The sequence below is a fragment of the Chamaea fasciata genome, unplaced genomic scaffold, assembly GCF_029207755.1.
Source record: "Chamaea fasciata isolate MVZ Bird 193981 ecotype frontalis unplaced genomic scaffold, bChaFas1.0.hap1 SCAF_2, whole genome shotgun sequence".
Classification (NCBI taxonomy): Eukaryota; Metazoa; Chordata; class Aves; order Passeriformes; family Sylviidae; genus Chamaea; species Chamaea fasciata.
The window spans coordinates 78,556,734-78,579,593 of NW_027094087.1; the positions used below are offsets into that span (position 1 = coordinate 78,556,734).

At 39.5% G+C, this 22,860-nt stretch overlaps 1 protein-coding gene across 2 annotated transcripts in view; it reads left to right on the forward strand.

Annotated features, from left to right (window-relative positions):
* The first annotated feature begins 2,297 nt into the window (after window positions 1–2,297).
* The window catches only part of TPP2 (tripeptidyl peptidase 2), a 50,617-nt gene continuing 30,054 nt past the window's right edge, over window positions 2,298–22,860 (forward strand). The window contains exons 1-13 of one of the 2 annotated variants that reach the window (XM_066176421.1): window positions 2,298–2,531; window positions 8,334–8,462; window positions 10,166–10,261; window positions 10,680–10,784; window positions 11,443–11,567; window positions 12,283–12,446; window positions 13,649–13,803; window positions 14,819–14,895; window positions 15,424–15,551; window positions 17,400–17,499; window positions 19,494–19,642; window positions 19,764–19,879; window positions 21,449–21,617. In XM_066176421.1, the coding sequence (XP_066032518.1) occupies window positions 2,370–2,531; window positions 8,334–8,462; window positions 10,166–10,261; window positions 10,680–10,784; window positions 11,443–11,567; window positions 12,283–12,446; window positions 13,649–13,803; window positions 14,819–14,895; window positions 15,424–15,551; window positions 17,400–17,499; window positions 19,494–19,642; window positions 19,764–19,879; window positions 21,449–21,617 (1,675 nt within the window). In that variant the 5' untranslated portion in view covers window positions 2,298–2,369. The remainder of the gene's footprint in view (window positions 2,532–8,333; window positions 8,463–10,165; window positions 10,262–10,679; window positions 10,785–11,442; window positions 11,568–12,282; window positions 12,447–13,648; window positions 13,804–14,818; window positions 14,896–15,423; window positions 15,552–17,399; window positions 17,500–19,493; window positions 19,643–19,763; window positions 19,880–21,448; window positions 21,618–22,860) is intronic. The other variant, XM_066176422.1, reaches the window with a different exon arrangement.

Genomic DNA, 22,860 nt, shown 5'->3' on the forward strand with positions numbered 1-22,860 from the left:
GCAGAACCTGCCCTGCTACTTGGCACTGCATATAATTTATACATACCTGAACAATATGTACCTGCTAATTAGATGAGTTGTTTGTGGTATAACTTTGAGACCAAGGCAACGGAACAGGGAAGAAATTCTCAGGGCTAGTAATAAATGTTTCCAAATACTAACATGCAGCTTTTTCATTGAATGGGATGTGAAATATTTTGAGAATTTGTTGTAGTTTAGTGCCTCAAGGTATACTAGGAATAGGACAAATGAGACTTCTGTTCATGTTAACATGCTGCCAGAAATACAAGATTCTCCCATTGAGATGCACTAGCAATGATAAACAAAAGCAAAACTAAACTTAAATGGGCAGAGAATTAGGTATTAAACAAATGAACAACCATCCTGTCAGAATAATTCTCTCCACTGTGGTAAGATCAGTCAAAGTTTTATGTAATTTTAAAAAAATCTTATTATAGCAGTCAGACACCATCAGCATTCAAAGAAAGTGAAGCACATGGTATCTAGACATCAAAATGTAAAATTTTGATTTATGATTGAAAACCAAAGTGGTGAGCAGATTGAGTTACATACTACGTTCATATGGTACAGCTTTCACATTTTTTAAAATACTGTGCCTTTTTAGGGCAGTGCTCTTCAGGTTTATTTTAGTACTTGAATAAAAATCATGTGGATCTCTAAAGCCATTAGTGAGTTGGAAGACAATGCTGACGATAGCTGACAAAATGGGGAAAATAAATGAAATACCCCTGTTCCAGCTCCTAGAGAAAGAACAAATGCCAGCTCCATTTCAATGAAGATTAATGTCTGACAAACATCCCATAATAATCTCATCAAACCTGTGAAATACAAACACATACACAGAAAAACTTTTGGAAGTCAAAATCCCCATTGCTTTACAGGGAACATGTTGATTCACCAACACCTTTGTCTGCCAAGGTGACTCCAAATAGAAACTTGCCTGAAGAAAGCAAAGTGATCCCCCAGAAATCAACCAGGTTTACACTTTTACCGGCTAAAATGGCTGAAGAGGCACATGTCAGCACTACAAACAAGGCACCTTGCCAAAAGGCATTCTGTGTGTATGTTTTCCGGTACTCCAGAGCTCAAGTTCTTTTGCAAGTTTGTATGTGAGCATGAAAGCTATAAAAATACCTTTGGAACCTCTGACCTCTGTTCAAAGTTGAGATTTTCCCTTAACAACTTCACCAAAATTTTTATTTTGAGCTCCCTATAGCCTTTAGCTAGCCTTTTTGGTTTGGGTTCGGTTTCTTTGGTTTTTTTCCCCTCTTTAGGTAGTCTTTTGGGTTAGGTTGTTGTTGGTGGTGGGGGGTTTTTTGTTTGTCTTGTTGGAGATTTCTTGTGTGTTTCCTTCCTCGGTTTTTTTTTGTTGTTGCTGTTTGTTTTTGTGTGGTTGGGGTTTTGTTTGTTTGGGGTTTTTGGTTGGTTGGTTTTTGGTTTTGGGAGTTTTTTCTGCTCTTTGCTAAACAGTTGCATTGGTACGGCCACCACGGCACCTGTTTGTCCTGAACAATGAATCAGCAGAAGAAGAAGAAAAAAAATCACTAAGTAAATGTTTGCACAAGGGTTATTTGAGTAAAGGAGGCTCAGAGGTGACTTTAGTGCTCTCTACCATCGTCTGACAGGAGGGTGCAGCCAGGTGGGGGATCGGCCTGTCTTCCCGGGCAACCAGCGACAGGAGAGGAAACGGCCTCAAGACGTGTGCCAGAAGAGGTTCCGTTTGGACACCAAGAAGAAATTCGTCACAGAAAGTGTGATTAGATACTGGAATGGACTGCCCAGAGAGATAGCGGAGTCACCGTCCCTGGACGTGTTTAAGGCAAGGCTGGACTTGGCACTCAGTGCCGTGGTCTGGTTGACATGGTGGCGTTCGGTCATAGCTCGGACTTGATGATCTCAGCGGTCTTTTCCAACCTAAGTGATTCCGTGATTCCGTTTTCGATTCGGAGGACCCCGCGCACCGCCGCGGGAAGGCCCGAGGCGGCAGCCCGAGGCCGGCGGGGAGCCCTGAGGCGGGGCGGCCCCGGGCCCGCGGAGGCCGCAGGGCCCCGCCCGCGGGGAGCGGCGCTGGAAGGTGCCCTCGGCTCCCGCCGCCGCCGCCGTACGTGGCCGCCACAACCCCGGCGCGTGGAACACGTCCCTCCCGTGATTGGCTGCCTCCACAGCAGGCCCCGCCCTCCTCGGCCCTCTATTGGTCAGTTTAGCTTTGGTGCTGCTCGCGCCGCGGGCCGCGAGGGGGTGCGCGTCCCCGCGGGCCGGTGGGGCGGCACCGCGCATGCGCCGCCCTCCCGTGGCCTCTCGCAGCCTGTCCCCCCCGCCCCACCGGCCCCGCGCCCCGGTCTCGCGCCATGGCGGCCGCCGCCGAGGAGCCGTTCCCGTTCCACGGGCTCCTGCCCAAAAAGGAGACCGGCGCCTCCGCCTTCCTCGCCCGCTTCCCCGACTTCGACGGGCGGGGGGTGCTGCTGGCCGTGCTGGACACCGGCGTGGACCCCGGGGCGCCCGGCATGCAGGTAGAGCGGGATGGCGGCGGCCCTGGGTCACGGCCACGGCCGTGGCCGGCGAGGAGTTCCCGGGTCCCGCCGGGCCGACCCCGGGAGGACGGGGACGAGTACGGGGGCGGCCATGGCACTCGGGCGGCGAGGGCAGGGGAGGCCCCGGCGGGCTGTGGCGGGGACTGTCCCCGCGGCGCGGACGCGTGGCTGTGTGCTCGCTCGGCGTTCCCGCCCAGCACGCGTGAGCGGGGCTCGGGTGCGGGAGGGCGGGGAGGTGCCGTGGCCGGGGGCTCCGTAGCGGTCACTGGGGTGCCGCTGTGAGGATCCTCCTCCTAAGCCGTCCACAGGCGTGTTCTGGCACTTGAATCTCTTGGGCTGCCTTCTCTCACGCAGAGCTCATTACAAAAGAACGCTTTGTGTTTTTGTTAAACCTTAGCAGTACTTCGGCAGCAGGTAGCTCGAGGCTACGCACAGCCGCCTAGGTCTTTTACATGAGAAGTGTATTTCTGGCACAATTTTCATGCCCGTCTTTCTCTTAATTTCTCGTGCGTTTTATTGCAGCAACAGCCTGTATCAAATTCGATTCTGCCAGCTCTTTTTTTTGATCTGCCAACTTTGTGTCTCTATGTCGGTTTTGTAAATTTCTGTGTGTCATATCAGTTTGGACATTTCTCAGCACTTACTTCTTTTAACTCTTGTCTCTTAACATTTCTTTATCTTCTAAGTTTGCATGCAGCGTTTTGTGTCACTGCTGCTTTTGATTTCTTGTCAACATGTTTTCTCTGAGTGATGGCAGAAGAGTCGGTGAAGAATGATTCAGAGTTGTATGCAACTCACTTGGACGCTGAACCCTTTGTTTTGTTTTGACTAAGCAGGACTTGTGTTGGTTTCTACCCTTTCTTTGGTGTAGAATTGACTGCTAAGTGACCTCATTCAGGGACCTGACCCTGGCAGGTCGTTAGTTCCTTGTTCTGGAATGACTCCTTATGGAATTCGGTTAAACTAGAGGGTGAGGTAAGAGGGCAGGTTGTGTGGAAGGAAGGAATAGGCAGCTGTAACTTTGATTGATTTAAGCTGAAATGAAGCTGGTGCTTTTGGAAAGAAGTTGTGAGTAAGTGGAAGAGTTATTGGTAAGCTTAATGAAAGCCAGCCAAAAGGAAAGCCTGATAATACCGTGGGCAGAGCACAAAGTAATGGAAGACAATTAGGAAGATGTGAATATAAATTGAATGATGTGCATAGTTCTGAAGTTTCACATATGAAAGCAAAACCCCCTTAGTTTCTAGAGGTTATGAATGAATAGTGGTCAGCAGCAACAACAAAATCCCAATATGAATTTATTGGCAGTAGTGGGAAGCTTTGTTCTGCTATAAACAAGGCTCGTAAGGGATATTTATAAAGCATCATGATCTCCGTCTTGACCATATCAGTTTTCTCCAACCTGTTTTCTTAACGCTCAGGATAAAATTTCAGGTAGTGCAGTAAAAGATTTGTAAAAGAAGTAAGAGATTTGGAGGGCACCATGTGGAATTCATGTTGCAGTGGGTGAGAGAAGTAAGTTTGCAGGGTTGTTAGAAAAACGTGTAAAGAAGTTGTGTGATCTTTCCACAGTTCCACTTAATAGACCTGGCTAAAGGGGCTTTCTAAATTACAGCTTGGGGAGACTTACTGCACAGGGAATTATAAAGGAGGCATAGGCAATGCCCAGTCTAGAATAGCTTTGTAGGTGTTTCTTCAGCAAGAGAATGTCCTCACTCTCTGGAGTATTTGCCAGTTTACATTTTGCCTGGATGCAATGAATCAGTGTCCTGTGCACAGGCAGTGACACAGCATAGCTGTACTGCAAGTAGTTTCTAACCTGGGGCCAATTTCTGGAATTTTCTTTTTACACCCCTCTCTTTGCTGCTACTGATTTTTCTTACTGTCAGTCTTCTTGTCAGTTCCTGGCCTGACGTGGAGTTAGATCTGTAAGAGTTGAATTAGTTGCTTAGAGGGAAGAGGAGACATTATCTGTAACAAGGTTAATAGGTATTACAACTTTGAGTTCCGGTTAATGACAATAATTATTACAGGCTAAAATGAGCTACCCTATTTTGAATATAGTGGAGTTTTTAGTCAAAACAAAACAGTTAATTTCTTTGCTGCTCCCCAGTCTTTCATTCCTGGGTGGGGTTCCTTTGTTTGTTGATTCTGTGACCTGGTTTGTAAACATCGATAGCACTGTTTGTTCCCATTTCCAGGGACAGAAAGGTTTGGGGACAGTTTAACACAGAAACATTATGTTTTTATTCTTCCCTGGATGCTTGCTGCTATAGAGAGAATAGTTGTTAAGCTTAACAAACTTAATTAGATCTGTTGCCTGTTGGTTGGGGGTTTTTTAATACGTAAAACATTAATCTAGCTTGTACTTATTTTCCTTTTCTTTATGAATCTCTTGTAACCAATGCCCTCTGGGGAATTCCTTTCACCTCCTCTTCCATGGCTTCTCCACCAGTTGACACCAACTGTAAAGTTTAGTTTGTCTGCTTCTTTCATGTGAAGTTTTTTTTCCCTTTTCAGTCCTCTTGGTCGAATGTATTTCCTACTGTCTGCTAAGTCATGGTTTGTAATTCCTCATTAAGGCACAGTGACTGATGAAATTTTAGGTGTGTTTAATGGAGTGGTTGGATATGTACAGTCTTTGCCCAGCTCCACCCTGTCCTTTCCATTCCTATTGTGGCCTCCCATGTTTCATGATAGATAAGTCAATTCGTTTCACTTCTTGCATATTTATTTATTTTGTGAACTAGCATTTGGAATTAATATTTACTAGCATTAGCTTGTGGAAACTTTTTAGCAATAGCAGCTAGTTTGGTTTTGCTTGCTTTTCAGTACTGAGTTGAAAAAAATTAGCTTATTTTATTTGTGATTGTGATGATGATGATCAGCTGTCCCGTGACCAAAGTGCTGAAGAACTTGTTCATCTGTTGTGGCTGCAGTAGCTGTCAGTTGGAGTCAGTAATTGTATGGGCTGGCAAAAATATGCTCAAATGCATCTGGCTTTCCCTTTTCTGTTGTGATTGTCATAGGTATTGGTGCTCCTCTACTTCTGTTATGACTGATCAGTTGTCAGGATTATGCACATAGATTAATTTTAGTGTTCTCAGTCTAATTTATCTGCTTTACAAAGTTAGAACTAACATGTAAATAGGATTTTCAGACTTCAAGCAGAAATGTATAAACAGCAGTTTTCAGTTTTAAACTACTAATTTGTTTTTCAAATGCCTATAGGTAAGCCATGATGATTAAGGCAGGATTGGGGATATTTTTTCTAAATACAGTATGAAATACTTTTAATAGTATAAAAATTCTCATTTTTTAATTTTAATGCGAAAGATTCTAAAATGTACCTCCTGTCTTTAATCAATTAATTACTTCAGGACTCTTCTGTTCACATAAGGGAATTCATCAAGGTCACTTGATTATTTTTTATTATTTTAAACTCAGAATTACAAGACTGGGAAAAGAAAACTGAGCTGAACTCTTGAGTTTTGCTCTGGCGTTGCTGCAGGTGGGCAGCGTGCCCAAGAGCAGTTCAGGGCAGCAGGAGCCGCCGTATCGGTTACTTGTGCTAAATTACCGTGGACCTGTCTGGATTGCTGCTGTTAGGAATTGAACCTTACACCAGCTGAAACTCTCAGTTTCTTGTGTCTGACTGAAAGGCTCTGATTTGTTGGTTCTGGCAGTACAAACTCATGTGCATGTGTGGGCCTGCTAGGTTTCAGCTAGGAGGCAGAGCCGTAGAGTGTAGGAGTTATACCTTGTCTTTCAGGCTAGGAGACAACTTCTACAGCTACCCAAGCTTGCTGCAGCATAAATCTGTGTTCTGGCCACCTGTTGCTGTATAACTTGCCTCCTTCAAACCAGTCACCTTAGATTACATTTTCTTTCTTGTTTTCTTGTACTTTGATCACTGAATAGTTGACTTTGATTAGGGGCATATTGAAAAACGTCCAGTGCAGCTAATTTCGGGTTTGGCTTTTGCAGTCGCTTTAGTGTTTGAGCAGCTCTTGACTTTTATATTAATTGCGGCCAACATTGAAGACATTAATTATGAATGCTTGAAAAGTATATGGTTTAGTGCCTACACACTGTTCCCCAAGTAAACTTTACTACTGTGTAACTGTTGTTCAGTCAGTGTTTCACCAGGTTAAGATGCCTCAAAGATTTTCTTCAGTGAACTTGAATTTCTGTAAACAGAGTAGAGTGTTGGTTTGTAAATGAAAGTTCTTCCCTAGCAAGCCTATTCAAATGCAGCATTTGTTACCTTCTGGGAAACAAAATTGATGCTGTTTTTATGGTTGATGTGCATTTGGAATATTTGGGGTTGGTTCTTTTGATTTTTTTTAAACTGTTTAAGCCTGTTTTCATTGGGAGTGTTGCTTATCACTTCTGGGTTGGTTTCCTGTTGTTGAATTTTTGGGAGGTTGTTTTTTAGGTTGTATTGGTTTTTGTTTGTTGTTTGGCTTTTTTAAGCCATGAGAATTTGAGACCCTGGAAGCAGCCCATCCTTGTGTGCTGAGATGTGATAAGAACCTGACTCTTGTCCTTTTGGCAGCATCAGAGTGACTTTTATGAAACAGTTTGAATGTGTTGATAGCTCTCTGTAACTGAATCCACAATTCTAGAGCATTATTGGAACAACCTTCCACCCTTATGTCTAACATCCAAATTATTGATAGAGAATAAAGGCAACAATACCACATATATAAAGGGTAGAAAAAAACAAATGTTGCTGCTTTTCTGAATATGAAGCATTTTTTCACTTTCAGTGTAGTTAATGTATAGGAGATACTAGGAAGATGATTTATTTATTTTTTTTTAATCAGTCTTTGCTATAGAACTTGTAAATACATGTATATATGATCAATTCATAGAATGGTTTGGGTTGGAAGGGACCTTGAAAGGCCATCTTGTCCAACCTCCCTGTGAGGAGCAGGGACAATTAGATCAGATTGCTCAGAACCCCATCCAACCTGACCATGAATGTTTCCAGGGATGGGGCGTCCACCACCTCTCTGGGCAACCTGTTCCAGTGCTTCACTGTTCTCACAGAGAAAAATTTCTTCCTTATAACTAGTCTGATAGTCTCCTTTAGTTTAAAGCCATTCCTCCTTGTCTTATCACTGCCTGTGCCATGTAAAAAGTTGCTTCCTGGTTTCTTGTAGGCCCTCTTTAAGTCCTGGGAGGCTGCTATGACATCTTTCCAGACTCCTTATAGTCATAGATACTAACAGTTCAGATGGATTAAAACGCAAAGCAGAATCTTTGAAACAGGAAGAATAAGGCAATAATAACTTGTGTTCCCTTTAGCTTCCTTTAGACTCAGTTAAGAGACTTCGGCTTGTGAGAGCCTGTACTTCAGCACCTTTCATTTTCTTACTTGTGCATTCATTACTATAAAATTTGTCCAGAATGAGGGGTCAGAAGCAACACAGAAAATAATATGAAAACAAATAGTAGCTCTTGCAAATACGTTTTTTGCAAATTTAGGCTTGGTTTTAAATTGAGGCTGTCTGTGCTTTGTTGATACAGTGTTTTTACTTGTTTCTCTTCTAAATCTTTCTTAGAAATAGGTGGATTTGTATGAACCAGAAAGATGGACATGTTCATCTTAGTTCTTTGAAAATTTGTCTTGAGTTTGAGTTGGTTTTATGTCCTTCAGTTAAATGTTGGGTGTCTGAGAAAGCTAGTTGATATTTTTTACAACAAAACTTTCCTGGTTTATGTGCTAAAGGGTAATCAAGTACATTTTCAATTTTTCTGTGCTCATATTTTCAGATTACAACTGATGGGAAACCGAAGATAATTGATATAATTGACACTACAGGCAGTGGTGATGTAACAACATGTACCATTGTGGAACCTAAAGATGGAGAAATTACTGGTCTTTCTGGAAGAAATTTAAAGGTGAGTATTTGGTGGTACAGAGACACCACTGGACATCATCTTCTTTGCTTAATTTAGCACCTGTTTTGGTGTTTACGGAACTTAATTTCTTTTAACCAGATGTTGTGGTTTAAACCCAGCTGACAGCTAAGCACCATAGAGCTTCCCTTGGCAATATGGAGAGAAGAGAATCAGAAGAATGAAATTGAGAACTTTTACATTAAGATAAAGTCAGTTTAATAGGTAAAACAAAAGCCTTGCATGCAAGCAAAGGAAAAAAACAAGGGATCCATTTGCCACTTCCCATGGGCAAGCAGGTGTTCAGGCATCTCCAGGAAATAACTTGAGTATAAATGCTATCACTCTGGATGACCCTCCTGTTTTCCTTCTTTCCCCAGCTTTACATGCTGACCATGATGCCATGTGGTATGGAGTATCCCTGTGCTCAGTTGCAATCAGTTGTCCCAGCTATGTCCCCTCCCAAATCCTTGTGCCTCTCCAGCTGGCACACTGTTTGTGATGGGTGAGAGAAAAAGCCTAGAAGGGGGAAAAAGCTTTGACTCGGTGCAAGCACTGCCCAGCAACAACAAAAACATCCCTGAGTTTTTAAGAGTGTTCAGCACAAATCCAAAATAGCCCCATATCAGTTACTGTGAAGAAAATCAACCCTAGCCCAACCTAAACCAGCAAACCTGATCTTACCCAAACCTAATGCTGCATTTGCTCATCTTCATGCAGATTGCTTAGTGTTTCTTACATTTTTATATGTCTTTATTTCTAATATTTGCTGTAGCTGAATAGGGGTGTGCGCAGGACATTTTGGGGGGCTTGACAATGATCTAATTATTTGTTTGAAACAGTATTTGATAAAGCTTTGAAAATGGGCTGTAGAAAATGTGCTAAATATGCTTTATAAAGATCAGACACAGCTGTGTCTTTAAAAGTGCTAGTATTTTCCACATTTGCATAAACTACAAGAGGAATTGTGTTAAGCTCATGGTGGATAGATTTAGAGACTGAAAAATAGTGAGAGCCTAGTTGTAGACTCACTGAATTCTCACTATGCACAGAACAGAAACGGTGTAGGTTTTCAGAGCGGACACTAAATCTAGTAGAGGTCTTGGGTACACAGAGCTGATGTTGCTAACATGTTCTTGATTTCCTGATTGGATTGATGATGTGATGTGGGGCATCACATTTTTGGATCTCTTCATGCTGTCAGCTTTCTTCTTAATTTTGCACGGAAGGTGATTGTAAGGCTGAATCTGTTGCTCTTTTCCTGTTACTAGGATGAGCAGATCCTGATATACTGAGTCTAAATTGCAGCAAGATGTGAAATGAGGTATTCAGATGTTTGTCATTACTGCCAACCATACTCATGTTAGGTTTCATTTACAGTACTATCATTTCCCCAGACCTTTGCCCTGCTGTAAATTCAGTAAAGCTGGGGCTTTGTATTTTGAAAGTAGACTATCAGAGCAACTAATGCTTAAAGATGTTCAGTGGCAGTGTCACAGGAACTGATATTGATTTTTTGGGAGTTGGATTGAAAATGCCATGTCATGTTGGAACAGTGCAGTAGTTACTGTTATGGAGACAGGGAATTAAATTGGCAGTATTTGCAGGTTTGTTCTGCTAAGCTCTCTTACAGTGTTGGGCTTTTTTGTTTATGGAGTTTTTTTAATGCCATTAGTTAATCTATCTCTAAATATACTTTCCTGTAGATTCCAGCAAATTGGGTAAATCCTTCAGGCAAATATCACATTGGCATAAAAAATGGCTATGATATCTATCCTAAAGCCCTTAAGGAGAGGATTCAGGTAAGGAGGAATTGTCTTTTCTTTCTGGTATATAGTCATACTTTACAGTTGTTTCTTAATTTTGTTAGAGCACCACAGCACGTGATTTGCTAACATCCTTAGACTGCTAACCAGCCGCTGAGCACTGTTCTCTCTGATTTTTATTATTTACTTCATCCATTTCTTCTGTGATTTTTTTCAGAGCACAGGCGGTGGCTTAGTGCTCCTCCTCACAGTGGTCCATTGAGGCAAAAAGTACAGAAATTACTGATACCCTTTTTTTTTTTTGAAATTGTGTGGCAATTTCTACTTATTTATACTATTGTATGGCACTTTTTTAACCATTATCTCAAATCAGAATTTTCGAATTATCTTTATATTCTTCATACTTTGACATTTATTTCTTAGTATATTGAGGAACCTCTGTTTTATTTCACAGAAAGAGCGTAAGGAAAAGCTCTGGGATCCTGTTCACAGGCTGGCTCTAGCAGAAGCCTGTAGGAAGCAAGAAGAATTTGATGCTGCTCATACCTCTCCCTCACAGGTTTACATTAAGTCTAAATTTAAAAACTTGTTCTTTGCAACAATTTGTTACTGGTTGACAGGATTAGAATGCTTCATTAGATGAGTAAAGGAAAGGTAGTTGTGAGTATTTTGACAGATAACTTACCAGTGTATCTTCTGATTAATTTTATAAGGCTTTACATGCATGGTTGTTTAGTTTGCTTAGTGTTGTTCACTTCTGAGAGTTGGTGTCAAATGTGAAAATGATAGTACTTCAAAAAATTTGTTGGATATTTTCAGTAAGTTTTAATTTAATGTGCTATTTTTTGAGGCCACCATCTTTGCTGTGTTCAAAGATGGAATTTTCTAAACATATTCTTTCTTTTGTAAACTGTATACCATTTCAATGAAGTACTAGAAATGCCTCAGATACTACTTTATCATGTAACAGTCTTTAAGAAAATAATGGCTTTAAATGTTAAGTTTACAGAAATTAGAAGTAGTTGTACATAACAGGCCAAAAATAGATAGTGCACTGTTGAAAGCCATTGAACTTCTAGATGTTTGTGACTCCTAGGATAGCCTAACATTCCTGCGAAAGTAATGGAAAAGATGTATTTCACTAGAAAAGAATGTAGGATTACCTATCTTGTAATAATTTTGGAAATACTCTTACTGAATTTTGTTTGCCTTATTAGGTAAATAAACTAATAAAGGAAGAACTTCAAAATCAAGTGGAATTATTGAATTCTTTTGAGAAAAAATACAGTGATCCTGGCCCAGTATATGATTGTGTAGTGTGGAATGACGGTGAGACTTGGAGGTAAATGACTAAACTTGTCTAAAATCTCCTTTGCATAAAACAATATCTTGCATTGAAGACTTGTTATCTTTTATACCTGCCCTCTTTTGTAGAAGTTTTAAGTATTTTTCGCTTTAAAATAATCCTGCTATATCAGTTGAGTTTCTTGACAAAATTCTGTTCCCAAGTGAAGATGGGGTAGAATAAAGTCTTATTGAAGACAGTGTGATATGAGTGTAAGCTTATGGGATTTTTCTTCTGAAGCTGAATAAAACTGTTCTCACTACCCTTTGGTGATATGAAAAAAAAATAGCCAAAACAAAACAGGTGTCTGTGCACAGACTTCAGGATGTAACATGGCACATTTCTTGACTGATAATGTGCATCGTACAAAGCAGTAGAACTTCAAATATTTGTGTACCAGCACTGAACTTCTGCCTTTAGTAAGACTTCTTCCTTGAACCTGCATGAATTTTCATACTCTTGCTTTTCAAATAGAGATTTATTTGAATTTAGTAGTGTTTGAAAATCAGTGTATTTAGATAACTTTTTGGTTTCTGAATCTGAAGTATAAGCAACCAAGTTTTAAAGTAGTTGCTTAAAGAACTATTTAAAGATACCATAAATACAGAACCAAACTTCTTGAAGTCTTTGTGCTGTGCTCAGTTGGGAGGGGGTAGGGAACCCAAGTTTGCAGCAGCTGGGACATTGCCTGTTTGTTTGTTTTTGTCAACAGAGCCTGCATAGATACAAGTGAGAGTGGTGACTTGAGTAACTGTACAGTGCTGAGAACCTACAAGGAGGCTCAGGAATATGGATCTTTTGGAACATCTGAGATGTTGAATTATTCTGTGAATATATATGATGATGGAAACCTCCTTTCCATTGTGACAAGTGGAGGTAAATGAAAATAATCCTAAGAACATTTTGCTGCTAAGTAGGTATCATGAGAAGCAGTAATTTGTATTGGGTCCTGTTTCTGATACTTGGGATGGCTCAAGGCAGCTGTTGTGGTACAGAATTTGTTTTAATGGCTTTTAAGATCAATACTCATATTTCCTGAACTAAATCTATCAGGACAGCTCACTCCCAAATTTGCTTGCATTTTTGTCTGAAGTATTGTTAACTTTATGTACTTCAATATGTACACACAGAATGTGCATACTAAAGGGAACCTTCTTTCAAAAAACCTTTTTGGTTTTGTTTGTTAAATGTAGAGTGATGATTGATTGATTTTTAGTTGCTCTCTTTTGTACTTGTATACTTTAAGAATCTTAAATATAATATCAATGAACAAAATGGGTATTGATCTTAATTTATGTTTATGCAAACTTTTTTTGTTGTGTCATTGTAGCTGTCGCTCCAACCACTCTGAACCTGTTTTAGAGCATTCTTTAAATAATCATGTTTTGTTTTGGAAGCAAACTGAGAGATTAGGATAGTATGGATGCATTTGCATTGAAGAATGCTCTTAATTCCTCGTGAAACTATCCCATCTCAGTAGAGCTACGTAAGCAGTTCAGGTTTCTAAATAGATGGTAACTGGTTTGAGATGTTCCTTTCTATGTTTCTGTGCAGTTCTGTTTTCTCTTCTTAATCGCTCCTATCTGAGTTGTTTCAGGTGTAATATTCATAGCTTTGAGTAGGAGGTGTTGAGCCTTCAAAGTATCTTTTATTAGTGGAATTAAGTTAATACTTTGTTCCTCTCTTCCTGCTGTCTCCTTTCTCTCCTTAAAAAGCTGTTGGCTTTGTTGAACCTCGTACAATTGGCCTCAGCCTATTGGTCCAGCCTGTCTATATCACTTTGTAGAGCCTTCCTGTCCTCCAGCTGACAGCACTCCTGCCCAGCCTGTTGTTGTCTGCACAGTGGCTGAGGGTCTCTCAATCCCCTTGTCCAGATCATCAAAAAAATATTAAACAGGGCTGCCTCCACTGCTGAGTCCTGGTGAACACTGTCACCCTTTTGGTATCAGCAGCACTGGTGACTGGCCACTGACTGGATTTACATGCTTACAGCCCATAAGTGAAAATTAATTGAGCTGTAGCATATTGAATTCTTATAAATGAAGTCCACCAAAAATACATACTTTTCATTTGCACAGGAGCACATGGAACACATGTGGCTAGTATTGCAGCTGGATACTTTCCAGAAGAACCAGAACGGAATGGTGTAGCTCCTGGAGCTCAGATTCTTGCAATCAAGATTGGTGATACAAGACTAAGTACAATGGAAACTGGCACTGGTCTAATAAGAGCTGTGGGTATTTCACTGAATAAATGATAATCTCAGCAGTGTGACTTGAATGTGTAGAATATTGTGGAACTTCATGCTCTGCTTGTTTATAGGCTTTGTTTTTATGGTTCTACAGTATTACCAACGATTAAAAAAGCAACCAGGCTGCCACCCCCCCCCCCCCCAAAAAAAAAAAAAAAAACCAAAAAAAAACCCCCACACTCTCAAGCAAAAATAACACAGCCAAAACCCCTTAAAACAGCTGGAATGTATTTTAAAGCATATTGTAAGACTAGAGTTTTAATATAAAACAAGACTTCTGTTGCATATAGCACTTAGAGTTTCTCCAGGCTAACAAACTTGCAGTCTGACTAGCTTGATGCCTGAGAGAAGTTAAGTGCATACTTGCTTGAAGTTGTCTTGTCAATCTTTTATAGTTACTCATATAAATATAGAAGACATAGGAATCTAGAATAGAGACGAGTATCTACCTATGTTGCTGTGTTTGTGTTAACTTTTTCTTAAGAGTGAGGAACAATATCATTCTTTTTAATGATGAAAGACCCAAGACCTTTTCTGTGTAATGAGTTGATAAGGAAAAATCTTACACAAGAAAAGGATCTGAAAATAGAGGACTATATTTGTGGTCCATAGGATATTTTGATGTAGCACCATGAGCAGTGACTTTTTTGCAACTTTTTGGAGTTCAACCAAACTGCAGAGGAAGGAATTTTATGTTCTTGAGACAATACTGATGATGTCTGCTGCCTGCAGTTTTCTCTTCGGGTAATTTCTTAATTTATGGCTGGGAACATGGCAAGAGTAAGGTTTTTCAGGGAGTAGGTTTTTTAAATTTTCTTTGTTCTTTGGGAAAATAGCACTTAACTGGCTGCAGTAAATTATTTTCTAGATTCAAGAGATTTATCTATCTCTCTTAGATGTGTAACAAATCAATTTAAGCAGATGTTTTCCATCATTTCTGAAGTCACTTGCATTCTTTGACTAGTACAAATTTTGACTTTCATTTTTACTTTATCAGATGATAGAAACAATAAAATACAAATGTGATCTTGTCAACTACAGCTATGGAGAAGCAACACACTGGCCAAATTCTGGGTGAGTAGTACTGTGGTTCAAATATTTTAATTTCCCAGAGGTGGAATTGTATTTGTTGAGCTTTCTGTAAGTCAGCTAGTGGCTAAGAGTGAATCATCCAGGCTCATGTGATTCATATGTTAGAAACTGTGCAGTATAAATTTTAAACTGACTTTGAAAGAAGTAAACTCATTAAAAAAGCTTTCAACTTAAAATATGTACACAAATACATAATGCACAGATTTATAATATGAATACAAATAGTATTTCAGCATAATAAAGAACTTTTATAGTTGCAACACTACATGATCTGGGGGGTATTTTTTGAAGACCTAGGATCACTACATTGTTGTCTCTCCTTTTTGAAACCAGAAGATATTTTTGTGGTCAGCTTCTCTGCTGGAACCGCCTCTGCTAGGTGTGGGAAGCGGGCTGCATGATATTCCTCATTTGGTGAATGGTCAGAGGTTGTACTAGAAATGGGAGCTTTGTCCTGGGGAAGAAAGCAATATTGTTGAGTAAATGATTCATTTCTTTCTCTTACTTTAGGAGAATTTGTGAAGTGATTAATGAAGCAGTGTGGAAACACAATGTAATCTATGTTTCAAGTGCAGGAAATAATGGTCCTTGCCTTTCTACAGTTGGATGTCCTGGTGGAACTACCTCTAGTGTAATAGGTAAATAATTCATTTAGAAAAGAATTTTTACAGTATTCAACTTCTGGCTTTTCAAACTTTGTACTTTTGTTACTTATGTGATTGCTGAACTGAATCTAAAAAATTGCCTGCTGGGCTACAACGTTAATTCTGAGAGATGCACTTGCTCTAAGCTTAGGTGTTCAAATTTAGATTGTTATCTTCTTACAATTCAAGACCTTACTTATGTAGAAAAGAGGTGGGAGGCAAATGGCCTTGATTTGATGTGGCCTTGAATAAAATTTGCAAAAGAAATCTGTGGTCTAAGTTATTTGAATATTTCAGGATTAGTTTTTCAGTTACAACTGTCTAAGCACACCACTTTGCTCCATCCAATAGCAGGTGGTAAATGCAACTTTTAAAAATGTAATTGTAAGTTGGATTTTAATTAATCTTCTGAAAAGTCTTGCAATGCATTCTGAATTGTCAGAAGTACAGTTTTGGGTCATCTATCTTCATCAGATACTGATTTTTATTTTTAGTGAAACAGTTGTTTTTAATTTGGATAGAAAATAATCCCATGTCAGGATCTAGACAAGTCCTTGCAGGGGAGGAAATTTTCCAGATGCAGTGCCACTGCTGTGCAAGTCTAGTACTGTTATTAAAATTCTTTTTCTGATGGGCTAATATATGGTTTTGATATTTGAGTGAAAGATTGAATTATAAAATTTAGCAAAATATCTAGCATTTAGGGGTAACTTCCTTAGTCTTAATTTTTATATAAATCCTTTATTGTCTCACTAGTGCATTACACAAGATGCTTTTTAAGTCTGAGAATTCTTATGCAAGGAGACCAGTGTGTAAAGGAGACTAGCATGAAACCTTGAAAGCTGGAGAGCTGCTATTCCAGGGCAGCTGGTAGAATTAACACTGATTACTTTCTGAAAGTTAATCTGTTAATTCACTACTGAGACTGGGGGTTGGAACTGGACCTAACAAGCTCTTTTCAGGTCTACACTGGCTTTGCTCTTAAAGTGCATCTACTCTGTCGATTTGGCTTAGTTGTATCACTCTAGAGGCTGGGTGATTATTCATTCCACATGCCAAGTAGCTTGCTCCTGTTCTCCATCTGGAGTGAACCAGATAGAGTTTTTGTTTTTTGAGGGTAAAGCAAAATACAGCTGACAGGTTGGCTTAGTTCACACAGACAGAGACGTGGGCCTTGCCAAATTCGTCAGCTTGCTGTGGTAGTTTTGTACCACCCTGGTAATGCTTGTGCGGTAAACAAAGTGAAGTGTTACCATTTCAAATAGGTAGATGACATGGCTGCAGTATGCATGCTTGGCATTCTCTTCTACTTTATCAGGCTTTGCTGTAGTCATTTACATACTCTGTGGGCTTGGAGCTGATAGCCAGTAAAGACTCTCCTGACTGAGATGTGTGGATGTGGCCATGTGCTCCAGGGGGTTTAGCTGGGAGCCACCTGAACATGAACTGATTCACATGGATTGCTCCGAGGTGCAGTTTCTGGCAGAGCAGTGTAAACAGAGGAAAGTGTTAGAGAGGAGGAGGAGGAGAAGACATCTACAAGTTACCCATTGTGAAAGAAGTGTAGAAGGTTATATTCCAGCTGAATAAAAGTGAAACCGAGAAGTTTGCATGGTATTTACTATTATACAGTGTGCCCATCAGTATTGTTACTGCATAATGTGATGCTTTACAGTTGCCTTGCAAAAATATCTGGATTTGATGAGATGGAAAATGTGTGTTTTCATTTTAAATGTCAAGCAAGAATTCTTCTCATAAAGAATTTAAACCACAGAAGTATTTTACTTTAGTTTTTAATAAAAATTCATATTATATCTAAAACGTTTGAATGTTTTTTTACAGGTGTTGGTGCCTACGTGTCACCTGACATGATGGTAGCTGAATACTCTTTGAGAGAAAAACTGCCAGCAAATCAGTACACATGGTCATCCAGAGGGCCTAGGTAGGTTATATTCCAAGAACAGATTGATTACTTTGATGTTCAGATGATACAATTCAAAATCCAAAATTGGTCACTAATAACAAAATAAAAGTATTTCGTTCCTGTGAAAAGAGCATAACTAGCATGCTGTTCTGGTAACACCTTTGTATATTGGGCTCTAGAACTCCTGGAGAAGAGGGAATAGCATGAAACTGCCTCAGCACAGCATGTATTTTCCAGGAAAGTATTTGGATGCAGATCTATTCAAAGATGATAAAAGTTACTGAAAGGTTGTTTGGAAATTTCTTTGGATTTGTTTTTTTAGTTTACTTTTTTCTATAGCATTTATTTCATAAAGTTGGTGTAGTGAAATTGAATGTGCTGTGAGTGATGAAGATTAAAATAAATGCTGTTACTGCAGTGGTGGTACTTCTGGCTTCAGTGACATTGCTGTGATGGCATAACTTACTCAAGTAACTTACTCAAGTTCAGTAGAGGTGTGAGTAGGCAGAAAAATTTGCTTTATACCTTACACTACAGAAAATTTTCTGAAATGTCTCTTAAAGAAATTTTAAGGGCAATGTAAACTCCAATTTTTATTTCATGTCTTAGAAGCATCTAATAATAATGTGATAGACAAAGAAAGCGATAGTAACATCTCTTCTTGAGTTCCTGCCTGTGTTTAGACTTTGGAATTGTTCTCTAGCTGTTATGTTTGAATATTTACAGACAAGTATATTGTTTCAGGAATCTTACTGTGAAGAATTGTAATGTTTTGTATAGGGTAAAGAGAAGTGTGCTCTCTGCCTTCAGCTGAGAAAGGCAGATCGATTTGTAATTTATTTTGATTGATATACACACATAGATGGATTGCTTTTTGTGTGATTAGTTGCTGTGCCCTGTAAAATAGTCAGCTGAAGGGCCAAGTCTGGCCCAAGGAGGATTCTCCTTGTTTAGGGTGCAGTATCCACATGACTGGAGAGTTCCTGAAGTTTGCTAGAGCAGTCTTGATGTAGGGATTAGTCTGTCCTAGTAAGCAGTAGAGGCTTTCGGGGAGATGTGCTTAGGACTGCTTGTCCGGAGGTGTTGGGATGCAGAACCTTTTTATGGGTTTATATACAGCTATCATAAAATACCTCCAAATATCACATTGCACTATCATATTTGGAATAGTCTGATTTCAGACAGATTTTTGACATATGAAATTGTTTGTGTAAGATATAAGTACCCTAAAATACCCTGCTTCTCTACAGAACTTAATAGCTCAGAGACAGGGCTGTCCTTATTCAAGCAGGACATTCCATTTTTGTCTGTCCAGAGCAAGGAAGATGGAGCTTATCTGGCTCCTGGAGCTGAAAACTAGGTGCTATTCTAACTGTGCCATAGTAACGCAGTTGGTCTTTTCTTAAATATGCTTGTGAAAGAAAATGTGGGGTATAGGGATCAGGCCCAGCTGATCCTGACCTACCTTTTGACTTTCTATGTATTCCCCTCTTGCCCTCTTGTCTCAGGCTTGTAATTCAAAATTTGACCTGGTAGTGAACTGTCAGCATGCAAAATTAGAAGTCTAGGTTTTGAATCTTTTCTAGCCTTCCTCCCCCTTTTACTATTTTTCTTTGGAAGTAATAACCATTGAATAAGGTATGTGGAATACTAATTTATTTATTGAAGCGTTTAATATGTTGGTTTGTGTGCATTTTGCAATTCAAATCCCAGAAAGTATTCGGCTGGCCAAACTGAAGCCTGGTGGAGGATATTTAGAAACCTCTCACTGTGGAAATTGAGAAGCCTCTCACTGTAAAACAGGCACAGCTGATGATTAACATGACATTTTAAATTGTTACTTGGTGGTATGCTTTTTCTTAGGTTTTATGGGTTAATGGACTTTGTGAAGTAAAATGTAGTGAATATTGTCTAAAGTGAACCTTTTTTTTTAAATGTACCGACAACTTTATCTTAAAGCATGCAAAAAAAAAAAAAAAGTTGGTGTTTTAACCATTGCTCTTTATCATTAGCACTGATGGAGCCCTTGGAGTAAGTATCAGTGCCCCAGGAGGTGCTATTGCTTCTGTTCCCAACTGGACTCTGCGAGGAACACAACTCATGAATGGCACATCCATGTCTTCTCCCAATGCATGTGGAGGCATTGCCTTAGTATTGTCAGGTAAAGTGCTACAATGTTAAACATAGATGCAGCATCTAAAAGATACTTTTTCCTTTTAAAAAAATCCTGTCCCTTTTCAATTTTTTGTTGTATCCAGTAACACCCTTATTTTTAATTTCAGGACTCAAAGCTAATAATGTTCATTACACTGTTCATTCTGTCAGAAGAGCATTAGAAAATACTGCAGTGAAAGCTGAAAACATAGAAGTATTTGCACAAGGACATGGTATTATTCAGGTACTTGCAAGCAAAAAAACCCTGTGTAATATAAATAACTGCTGGTAAAAAACTAACCCACAAAAAAACAGAAAAGCAGCTTTTGAGGTGATCTCACACAGTTTGTTCCATGCTACTTGATTCTCAAATCTCTCTGGGGGAGAGGGAGGGAATGTAGTGGGAGGGGAGGAGGAATGAGAAGGTTCTTGCAGCTTTGGCATGAAGTTACTGTAAAATAAATGTGATAACTGGACACATTCTTAGAGTGATCAAAAAAGATACGTGGACAGAAAAGTGGGATGTAGGTTTTTATCACCCACACATGGATTTGGGTGCCTAAATTCTGTCCTAACATCCAGATATGTTTTGATGTATATTCCAGACAAAAACTGGAACTTTAAGTTCTGGCCAGTGAAAACAGATACCCACGCTGGTTCAGAAAGATGTACAGCTGCAGTTATACAGTGACTTTGCTGCAGGCCTGCCCTAAGCAGTCTGAGTGCTCATCGTTTCCTGTGGGCTTCAGAGTAGCTTGAAAATCCATGATGTGATCCTCTGTATGATGAAGGCATACTGACTGGGTGTCTTCCTATGCATAAGCTTATGTTCTTACAGAGCTGGGTCTGGTTTTTGCCTGCAGTCACTCCTGTCCTAGTCTAATAGAAGTACTAAGATTTTTCTCTTGTGCTTTAAGATGCCAGATATTAAATACTTAGCCCAAAACTCATGTTGTGGAGATGATAGAACCTAGTAGGCAATGCCTGTTAAGCAAGTCTGTAATGCTGAGTTTGATACAGAAGGCAGCAGTGGTGGTAGCCATATCAAATAAATAAAATGCACCAATCACACTTCGTGTTTTAGTAGCCTGTGATTAAATTGTATGTTAAAATGGGATTCGAGTTTATCTGAGAGATGAGGTGTTGTATATCCACTTGTCTCAAAGGAGAGCACCCTAGCCTGTGTTGGTGAAGGTGCCTTGCTGTCAGGTATAAGAGAATTTAAGATTTTTGTAGTCAGTAAAATAGCAAGTGAGGTAGAAGGGTGTCTTTTTTTAAACAAGAAAGTGAATTTGTCATGTGAGTTTATTGTGAGTGCTCATGTACTTAGACCCAGGGCTGGATTTCATGAGCTGATTCTTTTACTTCATATCAATATATAAAACTTGTATGAGTATTCCATTGCTTGGCTCTTTTGAATTGCTCAAGTACTGTGTAAAAGTTTTAAATGTTTTAACTAGTGTTGCTCCACCTATGAATAAGTCACCTAAGTTAGAAGAGTAGGTTTGGGCCTTGAAGTCCTCTTCTTCAAAATCATCTCTGAATAGGAATCTTTTGATGGATTTATAGCAAAGACAACTTGGCCTTGTTTGGTTTTTTAAATGTTGTTGGCTTTCTGGGCTCTCTGTGGCCATTGCAGACTGTGAAAATTCCCCATTTTCTGTACTGAGTGTCATGCAATCACATGTTGCACAGGTAGCATGTAAGGTACTTCACTGTTGCTGTGCTTGCTCAACACTTCATATTGAAGAGAATATGCATAAATTGCTATTAAGTTGAAATTTGTTAATTTAGAACTTGCTCTTTCTAACAGGTTGATAAAGCTTATGACTACCTCATTCAGAATTCATCATTCACAAGTAACATTGGCTTCACAGTTACTGTCGGCAGCAACCGTGGAATCTACCTCAGAGATCCAGCCCAGATAGCGGCACCATCTGATCATGGGGTTGGCATAGAACCTGTCTTTCCTGAGAATACAGGTAGGAAAGAGCTTTTGTAGGTGGAGATGCAGAGAAATACAAATGTCAACTTGAAGCAAAAATCTGTGATAATAGGTAGTGAGAGGAAGCTGTACTGTAAGAGGAGTCAGTGTAACCCAAAGTTTCATGGTAAAGGAGGATGTGCAAATAAGCAACTTTTTCATTCCAGCCTTACACTTACATCTGCAGGACTTTCATGTTTTTTGGGGAGACTGTTGTTTCATGCCTCCTCTCACTGAAGAAAAAGAGATCTCTCTTTGTTCTATAGAAATTTAAAGTCAAATTGGGGGGCTAGGGAGAAACTGAAAGCAATAATCATAGATCCATGATTTTTCATGAAATCACAGAACTCCAGGGTTTGTGTTGTAGATAACTCTTGGCAAAGGTTGATAACCAAAAGTAAGTTTCTCAGTTACTAAAAGACTATAAATTTTAGATTTGGACTTCATCTGAGTTTTCACAACCTAAGAAAGATATTGTTTAATGAATTAGATTTCCATTCCGTATCTAATAATTAATAAAGATATATAAAGGCAGTACAGGAATTTATATAGATTTTATTACTAAAAGGGTAAAAATAACTTGTGCAGATCAAAATAAAGTTTTGACTTTTTTTTTCTACAAACCTTTACGCCCTGCTTTATTTAATAAAAATTGGAAGTCAGTGAGAGACTGAATTATGTTGTATTCAAAAAGTGAGCCATTTGAGGGCTTGTTAATGAGTTTATTCCTTTCCTAAAACCAATGATCAGTAAGAAGGTTGGCATGAGACAAAGGGATGAGCTTATATAGAGGCAGGAAGGGTATGGATTGGGCCAGGTTACTGACTCTGAATAACTTTACTGCTTGACAGCTTACATTGCAATTGGTACATTTTAAATTTAACATGTGACACAAAATAATTGTTCACCAGACTTCTGAGGAAATAGGCAATCTAAAAACAATTAGGTATTTGCAATGGATGACTGGCGCATAGTAGTTGTAGATGTTGTTTCCCTAGTTTTCCCTAGTACCTGTTTTCCCTAGTTATTTTTGTGCTGTGCCTGGTGTCCTCAATAAGTCTGAGTCTTGAGAAAGTGTAAGAATTCAGGGAGGCTGATTGCTCAGTTTGTCTGTTGAAGCTCTCTTGAAGCTTTTATTGCTTCTCCTGTAGTTATAGTAGTGTTCTTTTCTCTGCTTAATCTTGATGTGATGAAATGTCTGAAAATCAAGATAAGCTTAATTAGGACTAAGAAACAGGAAA